The sequence below is a fragment of the Macrosteles quadrilineatus genome, unplaced genomic scaffold, assembly GCF_028750875.1.
Source record: "Macrosteles quadrilineatus isolate MER2022 unplaced genomic scaffold, UCM_ALF_1.0 Scaffold_8__2_contigs__length_117827958, whole genome shotgun sequence".
Taxonomy (NCBI): Eukaryota; Metazoa; Arthropoda; class Insecta; order Hemiptera; family Cicadellidae; genus Macrosteles; species Macrosteles quadrilineatus.
This window is the reverse complement of record NW_026542601.1, coordinates 95,876,271-95,895,483: the sequence shown is the minus strand read 5'-3', so window position 1 is coordinate 95,895,483 and position 19,213 is coordinate 95,876,271. Positions and strand designations below refer to the sequence as shown.

The 19,213-nt window shown below is 35.4% G+C and overlaps 3 protein-coding genes across 6 annotated transcripts in view; 1 reads left to right on the top strand and 2 right to left on the bottom strand.

Annotated features, from left to right (window-relative positions):
- Positions 1 to 95: 95 nt before the first annotated feature.
- LOC129001658 (NAD-dependent protein deacylase-like) lies at positions 96 to 4,624 on the bottom strand. 2 transcript variants are annotated; one of them, XM_054429031.1, is made up of 6 exons: positions 4,556 to 4,624; positions 3,919 to 4,164; positions 3,326 to 3,546; positions 2,407 to 2,537; positions 1,600 to 1,750; positions 96 to 183 (listed from the first exon to the last, which is right to left on the bottom strand). In XM_054429031.1, the coding sequence occupies exons 1-6, from the start codon at positions 4,610 to 4,612 to the stop codon at positions 123 to 125; spliced, it is 867 nt and encodes a 288-aa protein (XP_054285006.1). In that variant the 5' UTR covers positions 4,613 to 4,624; the 3' UTR covers positions 96 to 122. The 2 variants fall into 2 exon arrangements, with proteins under 2 accessions (XP_054285006.1, XP_054285007.1); XM_054429032.1 differs by having other exon boundaries at positions 3,919 to 4,161.
- A 6,822-nt stretch (positions 4,625 to 11,446) lies between these two features.
- LOC129000583 (uncharacterized) lies at positions 11,447 to 14,120 on the top strand. Its single transcript, XM_054427543.1, has 4 exons — positions 11,447 to 12,234; positions 12,901 to 13,104; positions 13,680 to 13,768; positions 14,044 to 14,120. The coding sequence occupies exons 1-4, from the start codon at positions 11,447 to 11,449 to the stop codon at positions 14,118 to 14,120; spliced, it is 1,158 nt and encodes a 385-aa protein (XP_054283518.1).
- A 218-nt stretch (positions 14,121 to 14,338) lies between these two features.
- LOC129001150 (NAD-dependent protein deacylase sirtuin-5, mitochondrial-like) overlaps positions 14,339 to 19,213 on the bottom strand; it is a 20,369-nt gene continuing 15,494 nt past the window's right edge. For all 3 annotated transcript variants that reach the window (XM_054428357.1, XM_054428356.1, XM_054428355.1), the window contains exon 6: positions 14,339 to 14,482. In XM_054428357.1, coding sequence (XP_054284332.1) covers positions 14,428 to 14,482 — 55 coding nt within the window. In that variant the 3' untranslated portion in view covers positions 14,339 to 14,427. The remainder of the gene's footprint in view (positions 14,483 to 19,213) is intronic.

The following is a 19,213-nucleotide window of genomic DNA, read 5'->3' as shown; positions in this document are numbered from 1 at the left end:
CAGTCCTAAACAACAACCACTCCAGTCCAAGGACAACTCCTCATGAATCAAACTTCATGCTACTATCTTAATAAAATTAGAGCATTAGGTAATATAAAAACAAATTGAATTCATAATATTATTTATAACAGTGGTTGAATGATATGAGGCAGAATTTCCACGCAGTCACCTTTAAATTGGTACCTGAAAACAAAGTAAAGAAAAAAATTTTTAAAATAAATTTACTGTCGTCTAGATATATATTCTCTACTAGCAGAGTACCCGTCCTTCGTACGGGATTGGCATATAAGTATGAAAAGCTTATTGCAGTTATGGGAGAGGACACGGTTTTTGGTTCTTTTAGTTTATACGGTATGTTATAACATAGCACATCTACCATAGCCATAATGTTCTACTTCTGCACCTAAACCATAGCAAAAAAGTAAAGTTCTCATTGCGTACCACACCTTTTTGTTGCTAGTTGGTTCAAATTAGCTGTGTCATAAATGCAAAAAAATAATAGTGCTTCACCCTGATGGTAGTAAACCTTATAAATTGTTCATGCTATTTAATATCATAAAACCAAATCTTGCAGTTGAAACAGCTGAAAACATTTTTAATTCCTTTTAAATATGAATACTTATGAGGTTAACATGGGAAACTCCAGAGCCAGAGCCACTGGGGCGGAGCCCAAAAAGATTTTTGAGATAAGAATACGTCTATATGTTAATTGGGAATGTGAGCTATTATCATACCAAATTTCAACCCTGTTGGTATAGTATTTTTTGCGTTTACTTGTCACAAACATCCATCCATTCATACATCCAAACTTTATCACTTATAATATTAGTAGGATTCAGTACCCCAACATGCGTGGTATGTAAGCTGAATCAACATTTTACTTATTTTTAACTTTGAAGGTACCGGTATTATAAACTTTATTTATTTATATTACCCGTACATAGAATATTTTTGAAGGATAAATCTTTTAAGCTACAACATGTTTTACACTAGTGATGATTTTCAATATTTAACTTATAACTGTTTATTTTGATAGAAACCTTAAAAAATCTGTATATTTACTCATTATTTTATGCATACTGAATTCAGCGTTTCCTGATTTTCATAGCCACCAAACACCTAACTTTTATAAAGATGTTTTCACTTAGTTTTGTTTTATAAAAAAAACCACAAACTTGTGTACAATAAAATGTAACAATTATATAGTCCCCCATTTGTCATTGGGTATTAACTACCTATGCTTCCCAACAAGTAGGCGTTAAGCCACGTTTACATGAAGCCAGTTGGCGGGCAGATTACCTCAGGTAACTTGAAATACTTTAAAGCAAGTAACCTGTGTTCGTTACTGGCCTCGTATAACTTTGGTATTAGTTTACTCCAAAAAGCCGCATTAACACGAAACCAGGCAAGTTAGTTAAATTGAAATACAATAGAGGCATGTAACCTGCCTGCCTGCTGGCCTCGTCACAACCCAGCTTAAAGACTAAACGTAAATGTCATTTGCGTATTTAAAGACAAAATAAAAATAAATTTACAGATTTTAATTTTACTAGCATCATTGATTGTACAATGTAAGTGGCAGAGGATCAAGTTACTTACTGGTAGTATATGGTTAAGTCAGTGTTGAGGAGGTTCAATTCCGCTACTGGTACTCCGCGGCCGGCTAGGGTGGGGGCGAACTCGTCAACTGGGGCGAGTTCACCAGACGACCCGATCACCATACACAGGTCGGCCACACGCAATACATCCTCTAACGACAGAGTGCATCCAATTATGGTAACAATATGAGGGTTTTTCAGATGGACAAATAAAACTTAATTGATAACCATCATATTTTGAATTTTTGAACTCCATGGATTTAGTAATTTAATTATGCCTATTTTTATCTTGTTATTTTCTAATATTATGAACATACAATTTCAAATTAGGATCCAAAACTCTTTCGGTGGATACACACAGTGAATGGCCTGATTTAAGGTGCAGCTAAAAAATAACCTAGGCCTACTTCGACTCATTAAATTCTACCAGAGCCATCCACCATTTCTCTATACAGGCAAGGTAATTCCTAGTAAATGATTTGACCCTCTATGGTACTGCCCCGCAGGACAGATAGCGCATTGAACCATTTGAACATTTAATCAGATATAGTATTTCACTGCACTAACAACATTGAACAACCAAAAACCAAGACCAAACTAATGCATAAAAGTTCCCTTACACCTTGTAACATACCACAATTGAAATAACATGTACCGATTGATTTTATCACTTAATTTCACATATGGTAGATAGAAGGTAGATGCAATATTGTAATAAGTAACATTCTTCACCAACACTTTGGTTAGGAAATACGATGATGCAAACTGAATAAAACACAGTATACAAAGAACCTGAGGATATGATTACCAGCTTGGTAGATGACTTGTTTAGAGATGCTTTCTCCTTGGAACAAGATGTGAGGTCTCAATCTACCTCCGCACTCACAGTGTGGTAGAACGTCTTCCTCTACCTGGGTGTAGTCGTGTGCGTTGGGGTCTCTAAGTAACCACAGTAAAATATTAATGTTTTATCAAAAACCATTAGCTGGGAATATTGTAAGAAGATTCTGTTCTGTAAACCTAACAAAAAATATGTTTTCCAATAACTAATCATCATTTTTAAAATATCAATATCAAAAGAACATGTTCTGTATATTTCACAATTTCTTTTATATCTAGAAATTTGGGGCTTATCCTATTATCGCATAAACTTCCCAAGATCATGTATCAACAACCGAAAAAGGACGATTCAGTTAACGACAGCCAATAGTCAAATAGTTTAAACAGTTTTGGCCATGTCATAAACATTTAACCTCACTTTTGACTCTTGGGCAAAATAATTGCTGTTATACGTGTTTTAGACATGCTTAAGTAATTTTTCTATTCAAATATGTATAACTGTTCCCTTATAAATATAGAGAGGTTCTTAATTTGTAAGAAGAATTTTATTAGATTTTAGAATGGGAAATGGCCTAATTAATTTTCTTTTCAGAAAAAAAAAACTGAATAGCCAATGAAGCTCACTTAAGTTCAGAAATAATGTGTAGAAGGGATAAACTATGTAATACTAAATTGAACTTTATATGCCAGGGTCTAAAATGATCCCTTAATGCCCAAACTGTACAGTATTTAAAGCCGAACACAATAATGACTTAAGCTGTTGGCAGCACCTAGTGCCCAGGTTAATCATTTCTCCTTCTTGAGCTTAAAAAATTTTTCACTTTTGATTTCATGAATGTAAAGTTTTTGAATTGTATCAAAATAGGAAATTGTTGAAAAATATTCACCCTTTACCAGCCAGGGAGGGCCACATAGGTTGGTTTCTGTTCTCCAAGACTTTTCCACACTTCAGACATCTGGTTTTGAACAAGGAACCACAAACCTCGATGACGTTCTGTGAACCAGCTTGAATGTGAAGTCCGTCAAAGTTAGTAGTGATGATGGTCAAGTTACGTCCTTTACCCTCTGTCCGCAAATGTTCCTCGTAGTCGGCCAGTACTTTGTGAGCCTTTAAGAATTATAAATACCTGTTGTTAGAGACTACTCTCTTTGTTAGAATTGAATGTAAACCAAGATTGTGTAAAAGTTCTCTAGATTAATAAATAATAATAAAAAATAATAAATAATTTATGTTTTATGAGGTATTATATTGGCACCAAAATATCAATAAATATTACAAAAAAAAGTGATAACATTTTTCTGCATATAGTAATCCCATTAATTACACTTATAGCAGACTAGTTTTGACGCCAAATTAGTTCCATCTTCCGGCTATACATTGACATATAAACATGTGTCAATTGAGCAGTCTTAGCAGATTATAGTTTCTGTTTGGATATTTCAAATATTTTCTTTTATTACACTACTAATTTCAACTCACAGCATTAGGACCAGCTTTCAGAATACTCTCTCTTCTGTAGTGTGTGAACTGCCACACTAGGAACGGTAAGTTCTCAAAGGTATAGTCATTGTCGAGGTCGGTCGCATAGAAGTTGCGCCACGGACCCCAGGCTTCCGAGTAGGCAGGCACCCCTCGCGAGATCCCAGCACCTGTGATAACCACTAAGTGTTTGGCCTCGCGTAAAAGTGTGCGGAAACCTTCGGTGTCATTTGAAGGAGGGAACTGCTGAAACAGAAATGTATATAAAAAATATTGAGAAATAACTAAACAAAGCTAGAGTAAAGCCTCCATTGACCATTGCCCATGGAACTGGAACTATGATATGTAACTAGAATTTGAATATATGGGTAATAGAAATTCCTTTATAAATGGTTACATTATAGAAGATTACAACAATTAGCCCTATAGTGAATATCAACTAAACACACATTTTCGAGATGAAGGACAACGGGTATCGACACCAAAAGGATTGACCATTAACCTAGGTTCTACTGTAACCTAACCCTTTTTCATGTGAAATTTAATTACAAACTTAAAAAAATATTTCTTACAGTTATTAACTTTTTTAACCTATAGTTTTATTAATTAATATTAAGTTATTACTTTAATTAATTACAATGGAAAGAACAGTCTGAAACAGAACGTACAAACACAAAACTGAACCGCGGAACATTGCAATGTTGATTGAAACACTAATGTCATCTGACACAGTTAATTTTAAATAATAGCTACAACTGATAACAGAAAATGGACTGTCCTCATTCTCCCACACATGACTAAGATTATAAGTTTGCAAAATTAATAGTAAATGAAAAAAATGATTGTGTGTGGTAGTAAACAAAGATAAATGTTAATTAAAGGAAAATATTATAATATGATAAAGTAATGAAATCCTGTATTACTATAGGCTTACTGCCTACAATATGTGTTATTTTTTCTATATACCGTAGTACAAAGTTGCTTACATCTATACAAGGGTCAAGACATGAGGATAAAATGAAGAAGATAAAACGTTATTACTAAGGCTAGAATGTAGTATATTTCATTTCAAGGAGCAAAAGTGGGTCTTTTTGGTACACAACCGCGGTCAAGCTTGGAAATATGATTAAGTACAAAAAAATACACTATTGCTCCATGTGATGAACACATTTTCATCATACTGTGGAAATAACCTTTAAAATGTTACAAAATTAGACCACATAATTTGAGGTTATACAAAGTCGTCATCAATATTTATATTTTTATTGTTTACACACATAACTTAAAATATCCTGTCTAGCAGCGTTTTCATAATGTACAAATACAATTAGCAGGGATGATGTCGATTCCGACCCGTGGGGCCTGGGTTACAAACTAGTAACCCAAAAACTCACCACTCGCTCTCCACCTTCCGTCATGGAGGGGGCCGCTATGGAGAGGGTCGTCAAGTCCCTTTTTCCGGATCATATTCTGCGCCCACTGCGTGAGTTTGAGATGATGGACGATGTCCCACTCTTCACTCATGAGGAGCTGGAGACTGCCGTTTTATCCCTAAAAAACAACAAGGCTCCTGGACCTGATGGGGTACCTGGCGAGGCTCTTAAGAAGGTTTTTTCAATCAATCCCCTGATTCTTCTGAGCATGTACAACGCCTGCCTGGCAGAGGGGGTATTTCCGTTGTGCTGGAAAAAAGCTAGGCTCGTGCTCGTAGGGAAGGGGAAAGGAGACCCAGAATTGCCATCCTCTTACAGACCCCTTTGCATGTTGGATACGGCTGGGAAAGTCCTAGAGAAGTTGATCCGTTCCCGACTGAATTCAGCCGTGGTGGCTGCGGGGGACCTGAGCCCTCGCCAATACGGCTTCAGGAAGGGGCGATCAACGGTCGACGCTATTGAGGAGGTGAAGCAAGCCGTGATGAGAGCTGAGGATTTTAATCACTACTCTCGTAGGGTTGTGCTGCTCGTTACACTCGATGTGCGAAACGCATTTAATTCTGCAAGATGGTGCGATATGCTGGACGCTCTGGAGAACAACTTCCACGTCCCGGCATACCTCATGCGCATTTTAGAGGATTACCTCCGGTTCCGCCTCCTCATGTATGATACTACAGAAGGCCCGCGGACGATGAGTGTCACTTCTGGTGCTGCCCAAGGTTCCATACTCGGCCCGGACCTCTGGAACGTTGCCTACGACAGCCTCCTTAGGTCTGAAATGCCTGAAGAAACCGTTTTAGTTGGGTACGCAGATGACATTGCAGCTTTAATAGCTGCTCGTAGTGTTGAGCTGGCCCAGCTAAAATTAAACCGAGTCATGCGAACTATAAACGCATGGATGGCAGATCACGGTCTCTCACTCGCGCTGAACAAAACTGAGATCGTGATTCTGACCAAAAAGCGGATTGACACCATTGTGCCGTTGAGGGTGGGGGACGTCGAAGTCCAGTCCGTTCGTGCCGCCAAGTATCTTGGTGTCATGGTGGACTCTAAGCTTAGCTGGCGGGACCAGATATTCCGAACGGCGGACAAGGCCGCTAAGGTGATCTCTTCTCTTAGCCGGTTAATGGCCAATGTCGGAGGTCCTCGTTCCAGTCGCAGAAGGCTGTTGATGTCTACGGTTCAGTCTGTGCTCCTGTATGGTGCGGAGGTGTGGGCAGATGCGCTCAATAAGGAGGTGTATAGGATGCGGCTTGCCAGAGTGCAGCGTCAGGCAGCACTCAGGGTAGCATCCGCCTACCGAACAGTGTCTGAACCTGCCATCTTGGTGGTTGCTGGAGTAATCCCCGTCAAACTTTTGGCGGCGGAGAGGAAAGCGATTTATCAGCGGCGTGGAGAGGACCATGCAAAAATGGAGGAGCGCAACCGCACCTACCAGCTCTGGCAGGAGAGCTGGGAACAGGAGTCGCGGGGACGCTGGACCAGGAGACTGATTCAGCAAGTCCAACCATGGGTTGACCGACGGTATGGTGAGGTGGACTATTACCTTACCGAGTTTCTGACAGGTCACGGGTTTTTTCGGTCGTACCTGTAAAAAACCGTGTCACCCGATTGCATCTACTGCCCAGGCACTCCCGACGACGCGGAGCACACCTTCTTCCGCTGCCAGCGTTGGGAAGGTTCCCGCCTGGAGGCTGAACAACATGTAGGGCAGTTGTTGGTGGACACGGTCATTCCGATGATGACGGAGGGTGAGGACAATTGGACCTGTATGTCACATTTCGTCCAGGATATTCTTTGCACAAAGAAGCTAGAGCTTGACCGAGATGCAGTCTAGGTCATAAAGAAATTGAATGCCAGAAACGGCGCGAGCCCTGAGGGCTTAGGTCACACGTTGACCTGACCTGAAGTAATGTGACAAACAATCCCAGGTCTGTGTCCAACAGAGTAGAGGGGGTTTTTTAGTGAGTAGTCTGACAAGCTCAGGAGTCTCACACTACAGGCTGGCTACCTGTGTGCGTAAAAGCATTTTTACCTCCTCTCCCTTAAAAACAAAAACAAAAAAAAATACAATTAGCAGTAATGCTTCGATTATTGGAAGGATCCTCCATTTCCATCATCTTCCTCAACTCATATAACACAAAATCGGAGCACCTTCATCCATGTTGTTTTATCTTAACAATTTATCATTAAACTAGTAAACAACATTTATAATGGGCCATAAACAAATTTTGAGTTTAGCAAACCAAAAAATTGCCATATGTTTTTTCTGTTCCCTATTTGAAGTTACCCATAAACAATGATTTTGCGGACGATTTAGAGAACTAATAACATCTGTTTCTGGAGAGTATGATGAAAAAAATAATAATACATACATTTATTTCACCTCCATGTGCATAGTAATCCCTGACAAACATATAGTATGATTATTATCTAAAAATGACAAAATAAAATAAGCTTGACGATTGTGTCTGACAAAGAAATGAAAACTTACTAGAGGCCTTTCTTGCACAATACCTTTTCAAAGATGTTTGACTTGGGGGCTTCAACTATCATTATTTTCATTATTAAAGTAACTCTCACTTTTTTCACAAAATAAATACTAGTTTTTGTGCAAACGCAGTTACAATAGCAGTTAAAATAGATATTTCTATTTTAAAACAGAATACATATTGGATTGTTTATTGGATAGCACTAACAGGTTTAATAGTGTTTAAACAAAACTTTACTTTTCACAGAAATAAAGCTAGAGCCACCTTAAGGCCCACCTAATGTTTCAAAAATGAACGCCACAATTAAATAATTTTAGTGTTTAGCTTTTGCTATTTTTGAAATCTAGCTTTTCTGCATGAGCTTAGCTGTGGTATGGATACAAAGTTATGTTTGATAAATTTAAACGACTCAGAAACAGACTGTTTCACAAGACTTTTTTTAAGAAGTGATGAAACTTTGTAGTCATCTAGAATGCTAATTTCCATCTTTGCACTTCAAAATGTCACATTATCCCTGTAGGGTTTGAATAATCTTTGAATTACTTAATTCCAAGCAAGTTTTAATGTCTTCAACATATACGTTTGATAGAAAATAAACAAAATATGACTTAGTTATCATACATATTTTTCATTAGTTAAATGATTGTTCGACAAGATATTAAAACATGCCATTTGTATAAGAATTAGCCAAATAATGGTTGACATGTCAATAAACGCTAAAGGAGTTAAAAGAGTCAGATCAATAAACCTATTTGTCTTCATTACATGAGGTCTTAATTCTGGCATAAGTTATTTTTAGATCTTGGGTGGTGGGTGGCATGAAGGGGAGAGGGATGAGCACAGAAAATACAAAGACGTTACCATGGGGATGGATAAATAACCACACAGTTATTGGTTTTCAATAACAACAGTGGCTGTTTTAGTATTATTTAATTATGATTTCCATATATTAAAAACTTCCTCTGGTGAAAATAATCCTGTGATTTTTCATTGTTGCGAAATATGGTCTTTGTGTCACCACATTGGTGAAATAAAAATGTGCCTAAAGAAAATAATGAGACAGTGATTGAACTGAACGATGTTGCTGGTTTTTAATATTTGGAATGAAAAGTTAATCTGAAAAATGAAATAGTTTGAGCCAATGGATGAATGCGTGAAATGTTTACGATGAACACCATTGTTGTAAAGGATTCCGATCTGGAGATCAACGCTTACCTAAACAGTCTGAGTCTTCATCAGTCCTTCGAAGAAGATGACAGCGAAGACGATGAATTTTGTTAGTATATTTTAGGTCTGGTACAAAAAGTCTATTCATATTAAAATTATTTATCAAATACATAATATTTAGAGAAATACCATATTCTTGAAGACTAGTTTATATTGCTTCTGTAATGGTAAAGATAACCACATATGTCCAAACAGTACATACCGAATACACATTACGTTGTAATGTTAGTTTAGTTTTGTATAGTATCTAACATAATACCACATTTTTTTTGTAAGATTTTCTTTTAAAAAAGTGTATCAGTGGAGAATGATTTTTTTTAATTTTTTCTTGAAGTCTATAATACTTCAAGTAAATAAAATATAATTTTGTAAATTTGCTGTATAACTCAGTTTTTTTCCATAATATTGTGAAAATTTATATAAAACTTATGTATTTGAATATAAATTACAGCACATCCAAACAGAACAAGGAAGTAAAAAAATTGAATACTAGTCAAAAATAGATAACAGGCTGGTAGCGTTTCTTTTTATTTGTTTTATTTGTATTTTTAGTGAGTATGTGCAGTAGCAGTTTTTCATTAGGAGAATGCTCCAAACCCTGGTCTAGTTATAGTTGTAAAGGTAAAGTAAAAGTCAATTATAGACCGAACAAGATACAGTAGCATCATTATTCATTGATGACCCGATGACAAATTACATATTTCAGTCCAGAATCTACAGCAGTTATGATTGGATCAGCAAACTTCAGATTTTAAGGCAAAAAATCAGAAAATGAAACAAAATAAATTAATTAAAAATTCTTTAAAAATTTGTATAATGTGAACCTATGGCTGATGTAAAAGCAGGTAACAAGAGACCATCCTGACTTTGAAAATAACAGGATGAGTTCTTCTAAAAAATGATTTTGAAAGGTTTAAACAGATGTTCGCAATAATGTTAAACAAATAGAAATAATACCTCGCCAGTAAGTAGGGCCTATTTTTAAGCAGGAGTGACATATTTCACTTGTTAGATATTATAAAAATTGTTTTGCTTATAAATGTTACTTATGAGTTTTGATTTAAAATCTTGTAGATTGCAAAGCACTTGTTTCTAAATGAACTAAAATTTGAACGACTTCCAAACAACATATATACATTTTTACTTTTTTAGATACCACAAACCCCTCGGGCTCAGTGCTACAACCCACCACCAACCCTTACAACAAGCAGAGGAAGATTGCTGAAGCTAATGAAACCTTGTTTGCAGAAGAAGTGACTCCCAAGTCTCCTCAAAAAGTTAAATTCAATAAAGTTGAAAAAAGAATATGCTACGACTATTTTGGCAGCAGCTTCGAATCTGGTAACGATTACTACATTTCTCATATTACTACTAAATAAAACTTTTGTTACTGATAGGAATACTTACTAGTTGTACTGTTTTTTATTCAGTACGTAATCGACAAAAACATTGGCTTTGCATGGAGTAGATTTTCATCCCAAAATTGACTACAACCTTAATATATGAATGGAATGTCTCTGTCACAGTAGTGGGTATAATAAAATAATAACTAGCATAGTAACTAGCAGACTCATTTTCTGCTATAATTGATTCTGGCTTTAAAATAAATTAACTTAAGTTATTTCAACATTTTTGTTAAATTTCAATTAATTGAGACATTTTCAAATGATATTTTGTTAAATTGTGTATGACATGAATGGAGCATTGAATTAATTTTCAGATTCAATTAAATCTTATGAGGATGAAGAAAGTGAGGAGACTTTGCAGCAAAACATTGCAAAGCAAAAGAACGAACAAACCAGTTTGGATGTGAGAGGAACTCATCTTCAGCCGAGAACTCCAGCGAGCAAAGTAGTCGTAACAGTAACTCCCAGGACAGAAGAAGAACAAGCAAACTCTGAATCCGAAAGTGAAGACGTTTGTGTCGGAACGATTAGAAAACCAGAGGAGGATGAACAAACTAAAGAAAAAGAGGATATAGAAAATAGTAGTAATAGTGTGGTTAATGAACACCATGATGGTTCGTACATCACAGAAGAGAAACCGATACCTGTAGAGGAAAAGGGGACTCCAGTTAAGGATACAAAAATTGAAAATTCTCACAAAAATAATAAACAATCAAAAACTCAAGACTTGCATAAAAGTAATGTAGTGCCCAAAAAGGTTGAGAATAGCAATAATGTAGCAACCAGGAAAGTTGAGCATAGAGACAATTTAGCAACCAAGAAAATTGAGAGTGGTAGTAAAGTAGTGGCAAAGAAAATTGAGAATAATAACAATTCATACAAGAAAATTGAGAATGGCAACAGCACAGTAGGTAAGAAAGTTGAGAACAGCGACAATGCAGTTGCAAAGAAAGTTGAAGATGGCGACAACATGGGGGCAAAAAAAGTTGAAAAAGTTAAAGACAAAGCTGAAGAGTTAGTATTTCTAGAGTTAGAGCAGCCAAGTACAAAATGTCCAGAAGGTTTAAACGAAGATTCCGATTTTTATCCTTGCTTTGCGAACCATTCTGGAATAACGATAAGAATCACTGGAGCAGACAGTATAGAATCTGTGGACTCCGAAAGCACCGATAATGAAGTACAAATAGAAGAGAACTTCATGAGTAGTTTATACAATATAGTTGAGTTCAGACCAGATAACAAAACTTTTGTTTCGAAAACATACCAGAAAAGCAGAGTAAAAGAAACTACTTACCAACTATCTAATGAAACATTCATTTTGAAAGGCACAAAAAGTACACAAAATGTCAGATCACCCAAATCCACCCAAAAAGATGCAGGACCCTACCAAAGGAATTATAAAAAGGAAGAGAGCAAAAGAGAACTCGCTGGGACAAAGCCAAAACCAGAAAAGACTGATCATACAGTCCCACATAGGGCTCAGAAAGAAACTAAGGTTGCAGTAAAACCAAAACAGTTGAGCTTCAAATCAAAATTAGAGGAAGATTCGGACAAGACTGAAGAGTGTTGTGTCATAAGGAAAGCAAGACCCAAGAGTTGTGTCGAGAAGGAATCAGTGAAAGTGAAGACAAGCTCTCGTCCACTGACGGCTCCGGTGAAGCGATCATGTTGTCAGTGGGGCCAACCTCACCTGCCTGAATACAACGGACTGCGATCCGAGTATGGTCTCAGCGCAGAGCAACTCATGGAGAGAAAAAGGTGAGGCATCACACTAACAAATAATGCTGATTGTCTGTCTACTTTCACTACTACTTTGACTAACTAATACAAAAATCCTTTTTCATTACCAGTATCTAACCTTACAACTATTCTGGTATAAAATTCCCATTTTCAGTCACATTAAATGCAATAATAACCTTTTTGTAAGATGTTAAATTTATAACAAAACTGATAGTTTCAATGAGTAGATTGCTTAAAACATCAGCTTAAATAATGTAGATGAAAATGATCCACAGCTTTAGAGCTAATTCATCAAAGAATAATTACATTGTATGTTCATAGCAAAGTCTATTTTTGTAAGTCCTACAAAAAACAGACTAGACTTATACATTATTTTTTACACATCCTTCCTTAACCTCCGCTTCCTTCCTTCCTTAGATGATTGGTAAAAACCTATTACCACACTGATGATAAAATTCATCATACGAGTGCTGAATTTGAAAAGTAACAAGCAGTGTTTTGTAACAAAAGTTTGTTACATGTTTTAGTAGGATGTTATTTTTAAACATCTCAATCCAGGAAATACATTAAATTGAAGTATTATTTATCTATTATAATTTATTATTCACATTTTGTCGGTAAAATAATAATAGGCATATAATATTATATGACTCAAGCCAGGAAGATTAAACACATTTATTACAGGCACAAGATAGAATCTTTGAAAATGCAAAAACAGCGGAAGGAACAAAAATACAAAGAAGAACAAGAAAAGAGAAAGGAAAATGAGGCAAAGTTTATCGCGTGGCTTGAGGACAAAAGGAAACAAGCGCAAATGCAATTTTTGCGAAATCAAAAAATAAAGGCTGAGAGTGGTATAAAGCTATATCCAGCACCCACAGCACACCTGTAAGTATAGAGCCTAACATTATTAATGATCATGATAGTTTTATACTAAGTAGCAAGATATCTGATTTTAGGTGCAAATCACATAGTACCCACCAATCCCGCAGCTTCCACACGAGACTTCAACGTTTTATTTCAGGTGGGCCACTCCTACCAAGGTATGCCTAACCTATACTAGGGGCCACGAGAGTCTGCAGTTGGCGGCAGCCAATACCATGACTAGACTAGTGTGACGTTGCAACATCATCCTAGTTCACTAACTCACTACTTTTCGACACTAATTAAAATATACTAAACGATATTTTTAAATCAGCTGGTATAGTTAGATTTGGCAGAAGTTCTTTCTTGCAATGGTTGCTTGATCAATCATAAAAATACTCTGACATTTTTTTTAGGATTAATTCTCAACTCAGTTGTCAATTTTAATTAGTTAATCTTGCTTTTTAACAAGATGACAACTTACAAAAGCATCAAGTCTTGGTTTTACGTGTTAGTCAAAACAAAGCATTGATAATGTGTTGATAAAAATAATAAATAAGTAATTTTTATTCCGCTCTTAATAATCTCAATTGTTTCAGCAAAAGAACTGGAGCTATAAGAAGTAGGAGAGTGTTTAAAACCCAAAGGAAATGTGTTTCATTGGAGGAGCTTCTTAACAATGCAAGCAGTCATGAGAAAAAGACTTACAAAATATATTTAGGATTATCTTTTGAGTAAAACTTATTCATATTATACTGTAATCTTATATTTGAAAAAATGTAATTTATTTATACCTGAAATCCAAAATTAGTTACTTCTCAAAAAAGTAAGGTATAGAGGAAACCTGCTTATGGAACAATCGTGCGCTTTCAGCTCTAACTATGTTATGCCGGAAATATACTTTGTGATGAGCAAGGAAGAGCTTGAGCAGTGAGCACTGTGCAGAAATTCCTATCCACACAGGACCCTCCTCCACTGTCAGCGTTATAGTACATGAGGGCGAGGTGGGCGGTGTTAGGCTTTGCACTAGACACCAATGACTAAAGTGCTAGATACCACTGAAGCATTACTTTGCATTTTTCCTCTGCACCATGGTTGCTCTATTACTTTACACTTTAGACGATAACTTTCCACAATGGCAGCCAATGTAACTACAGAATTTAGTATAATGAACAATGAATAACTCTTTCACTCTCAAAATTGTTTGTACTGAGAGCGAGAAGGAATCAAGGTATTAAAAATACTTCCAATTGTGCCACTAGCATTTATTTTTTTATCAAATCAATGATCCATTAAAATCCATTTATAATCATACACATTACCTGAACTGTCCCACTAATCTTACTTTTACGTTCCCAGAGCTTCTGGAATTGTTCTGGAGCAAGGACCCTCGAAATGAAACCTGTAAAACAAGGTTTGAATAAATACCTAATAATTGTAAAATTCATCCTTAAGTTGAAACCTCTGATAAATAAATTATAAATAAAAAACATTTTTTTAAGCAAAACGTTTTAAACGCACTAAAAAGTAGAAAATAATTTATAAATATGTGGAGAGTATAAATACTTCTTAGATTTAAAACGAAAAACGTGGGGTGCATGCAATTGATAATAGTACATTAGTTCAATAGGCGAAGGTAATTGTAAATTATCTATGGCATGCATCCCACGTTTTTCGTTTTAAATCTAAGAAGTATTTATACCCTCCACATATTTATAAATTATTTTCTACTTTTTAGTGCGTTTAAAACGTTTTGTTTAAAAAAATATTTTTTATTTATAATTTATTTTCCACTTTTTAGTTCTTAATCTGTGTGGATTTTAAATCTATTTAAAGCATCTATATCAGATTAAGACAGAGGCATGTGGGAAATCTAAGGTTTATTTGAGTTTCTTTTCATATAATTATGTATTAGGTTGAATGTATGGCCTACCTACTAACTATAAATAAATAAATCTACTGTATTTAATTTATTGTTTACTTTATACAATACTAAATAAATAACGATTGACATTATTAACAAACACCTTTATATCTGCAATCAGATTATTTATTTTTATTTTGAAATGTTTTTTTGTATAAAGAATCTCTTGGGAGCATAATCTGTTCCTCTTAACCTCTGCTCTTCGAACTGTCAAATTTAAGTATTTACAGCTGACGTAAACTAATTGATATATTTACATTCTTTCAAAATGTAAACATGAAAAATTTGTAAGCCCATGGGGTGTAGCCCAAGGGAAATATGAAAATTAAATTATATAATATTGCATTGTCATCCATTTGTGAACTAGGTTTCAAATTTCAAGTCTCTAGCTCATCGGGAACTTCGTTTAACCCTCCCAGTGTTACTTGACGAAAATTCGACAAGCAGCACACTTTGTGTAGTGTTACTTGTCGATTTTTCGACACGCAGACATCGTTTACGGCGAAGGCTCTATGACTGACTGAATCGGATTGAACTGGATCGAGTTAGGCATCGTTCTTTCCGTAATATTCTAAGCTTTCTCCAGAGGTCTTTCTCAGCGTTGTATGTTCTCTGAGCCGATCGTAATTGTAGCAGACAGCTGACGTGCGTGTATTTGTAAACAGCTAGGTTACCCTCGGACCGATGATTGATGTGTTTTATTACGTTTATCTTTGTTTTAGTGTTAAAAATCAAAAGTAGTGATATACGTGGTGCATTATAAGAAGATTTAAGTGGTTTTGAAGTGCTGGTTGATGATCCTGAAGAAGTAGGTAGTGATATTGATGTAAATTATCAGCCAGATTCCTAGCTATGGTTAGGCTATGCATTCTTAGCTAAACGCTATGTACTGAAATCTGTTTTTTGCCCATAACTTATTTATTTGCAAATCTACTTCCTTATATTATTATATATTTATAATCCTCATAAAATTTAGGACAAAGTGGCTATTTTCAAATATTTATAGGCCTATAATTTATACAATTTCATTGAGCGCAAACTTATTTTTTTTTAATTTTTCCAAAATAATTTTTTTTTTTACCTAAAAAAATTTTTTGAAACAAATATTCCTTATGTTTTATGTATGATATTGAAGCCCATGATTTTCCAAACAAAATGGTATATAGAACATTAGAATTAACATTGTTTTAAGCTTCTCAGATCCGTTTTAATAAAACCTTGCAAATGCGCCAAAAATAGGTGGACATTAAGGCCTAAACTATGGACACTTGGAGGGTTAAAATTGATATCAAAATTTGTAGGAAAACGAGCTAATAAAAACAAGCCAATGGGGCGTAGCCCAAGGGAAATATGAAAATTAAATTATATAATATTGCATTGTCTTCCATTTGTGAGCTATGTTTCAAGTTTCAAGTCTCTAGCTCATCGGGAAGTTAATATAAAATTGATTTCAAAATTTGTACCGGACAAGAAAGCGAGCTAATAAAAACGTTTTAAAAAGATTGTTTTAAATGAAATTAAAAAAAATTCTGCTAGAGCACAAGTAGTTTCGGTCTTCAGTTCATAACTAGTTAATAATAATGTTTAGTTGGTAAAGCAGTTTTATGCAAACTTGACCTCATTTTATAAGTCAAATACTGGCAATGTGTTTAAAAAAATTCTAAATACTATACAGCTCCTTGTGTTACTGGATGACTCAATGGTGCAGACCACTTCTAGATAGGCAAGAGACTTGACATCTGGCATGGTTGAATGTTGATGGTATTGTGTCCAAACCCCTTGGTAAATTCAAAAAAGTGACATTTTCTCTTTCACCCCTGAAATTGAATAACCCACATTTTACTCTTACGGGAATAAAATTTTTAATTGAATTACTGTCTTTCGTATGTAGATCAAAATCTCTTCAAAATGTGCTAGATAATTTAGATGGGTATTTAGATGTGGTAATTTATGTGGACCTTTGCAAGAATGTAGTAAATCATCCCTAGTTAACAGCGAAAATTTTCAAAATTACATTTTGAATTTGCTAACCAAACCAACCAAACTTGCTGGTATGAAAAAAATGTTTGACAAAAAGTTAGTTCTGCCAGCGGGATTCGAACCCGGCACCTTTGGATTATCAGCCCGGCACACTATCCACTACACCACCGAGGCCGATGACTGAATTCCGTATCGTTGCGGTAATGGTGTTCCCTCAAGAGGAGATCTGATGGCTGACGTCATTGAAGGCTCTTCTGTACCTCCCTTGAGTAAATACCGTTCATTACTACACCAATCATCAGGAATTCACATTTTACGTTTGTAGGTTAGGTTTTGTTTCATTATGTTATTAACCTATCTTATCCCCCTCCCACCAAAACAATCACTCTAATCTTGAGAGCTTGCCATAATAGATGAGGGGTTTATGTGGTACTATTTATCCCCATGTCTTGACAATAAGATGTTATTATATATTTTTTATTTTAGATTTAGATGACAGAAAGTTATATAACGTATCTCTTTTTACAAACGGAAATCCTTAAATTAAAAAATATCTTATCATATTAAATACTAAAAATAAAACATTTTAATTTTCGGGGGGAAAGGATGAATATTTTATTTTACAGTAAAAAATGTATTTCCTACTAGGGGTTAGGTCAATCAAGCAGAATTATCAGCCTGGCGGGGTACGGCCCTTTAGGGAACCATTCCGGCATTCACCTGAGTGAGGAAAGAAACCGTACAAACTTTCCTCGGAATGGCCGGTCTGATAGTCAGACCTCCCAAATGTGAGATGATGCCACCTCACTCGGTATGATTAATACTTACAAAAAAAAATAATAATACTAGATTAAGATTATAAATATAGGCCTAACACTTAATATACCTAATACTAGGTTACGTAGGTATTACATAATAACACATTCTTAAAAAAACTTAATTCTAGATTACACAAATTGATGCTAAAAGATGGTAGTTCTTCTGATTAACTTCCATTTTCTTGTGGACTTCTCTTTATGCCACAATTTGTTTCTTTCAAGTACCTTCTACATGTTCCTTCTCCCTTTTAGCTTGGTACTTCGTTAGGATTCTTAGATTTGTTGTAACATCTTTGACTCAACATTCTCTCCATGTGGATCAAACCTGATTTCCTTTGCTCTAATGAAGAATGCAATATCAGTCCTTGCATTGTTTCATTAATCTCCATGGTTTTAAAGGAGTCTCCATTTTGATACTTAGTAGTTGGTACCTCTTGCAAGAGTCTGCCAATGAAGAAGCTTTTCTGCCAAGTTACAAGTTTTCATGACTCCAGTTATTCAGAACTTGTCAGGTTGACCTCTTCAGTTGTGAACTAAAGTCTCCTTGCATTTTTCTGTCAGACTCCAGATATTGTGATTAACTTTAATTGTGTACTTCATTTTCAAATTGACTGGATGAACTTTCAATGCTATTATTGAATTTTGTTTTCAAACAGTTCAAATATAGTTTTAGTTTCTATGGAAACATGAATTATAGCTTTTTCCCTCAAGCTGTATTTACTATTATCAGCTGTCAACAATTATTTCAAACATGAGAGATCACCTTTACATAGTTACCTACCTCTAGCATATATACTACAGAGCGCCGCATGATGAGACGATACGGCCATTCATGTGGACCGAGGTATTCATTTTAACATCACACATAGACCGGGTGTCACTTGGTTGACAGTGCACGCAGACCATAAAAGGGCGAAAACCTGTCGAATTGAGTTAACTTACTTTCCAATGGAACTTCGATGCAAATAAGCGACGTTAGTCAATTTTAATGTGACCAGTCTATGGGTTCACCGCATATGTGCGTCACGTTTCTATATGAATAAAAAATGTTGTACAATTGAGGTAGCGAATGTGTTAAGATGAAATAATTAATTGGTTTATTTCAACCCTTTAACTATAGCCTTAATTGGACAATAGCTAAAACCTACCATTACACTATGGGGCCTGTAAATATATACTCTCCTACATTTCTTGGTAGGCCCTACTTGCGTATTATAGGCCTACCTACTACACTAAAAATTCAAATTCCAAATAAGATTTTAATTAGTTTAAATAGCATAACCTCCTATAATCCTAACCTAACCTAACCAACCTAGGTTAGGTTAGATTATAATTATTAGGTGTGTTCGGTATAATACATGTGCAACTATACATATTTCCATTAAAACATCTCACAAAGGCTTAACTAAAC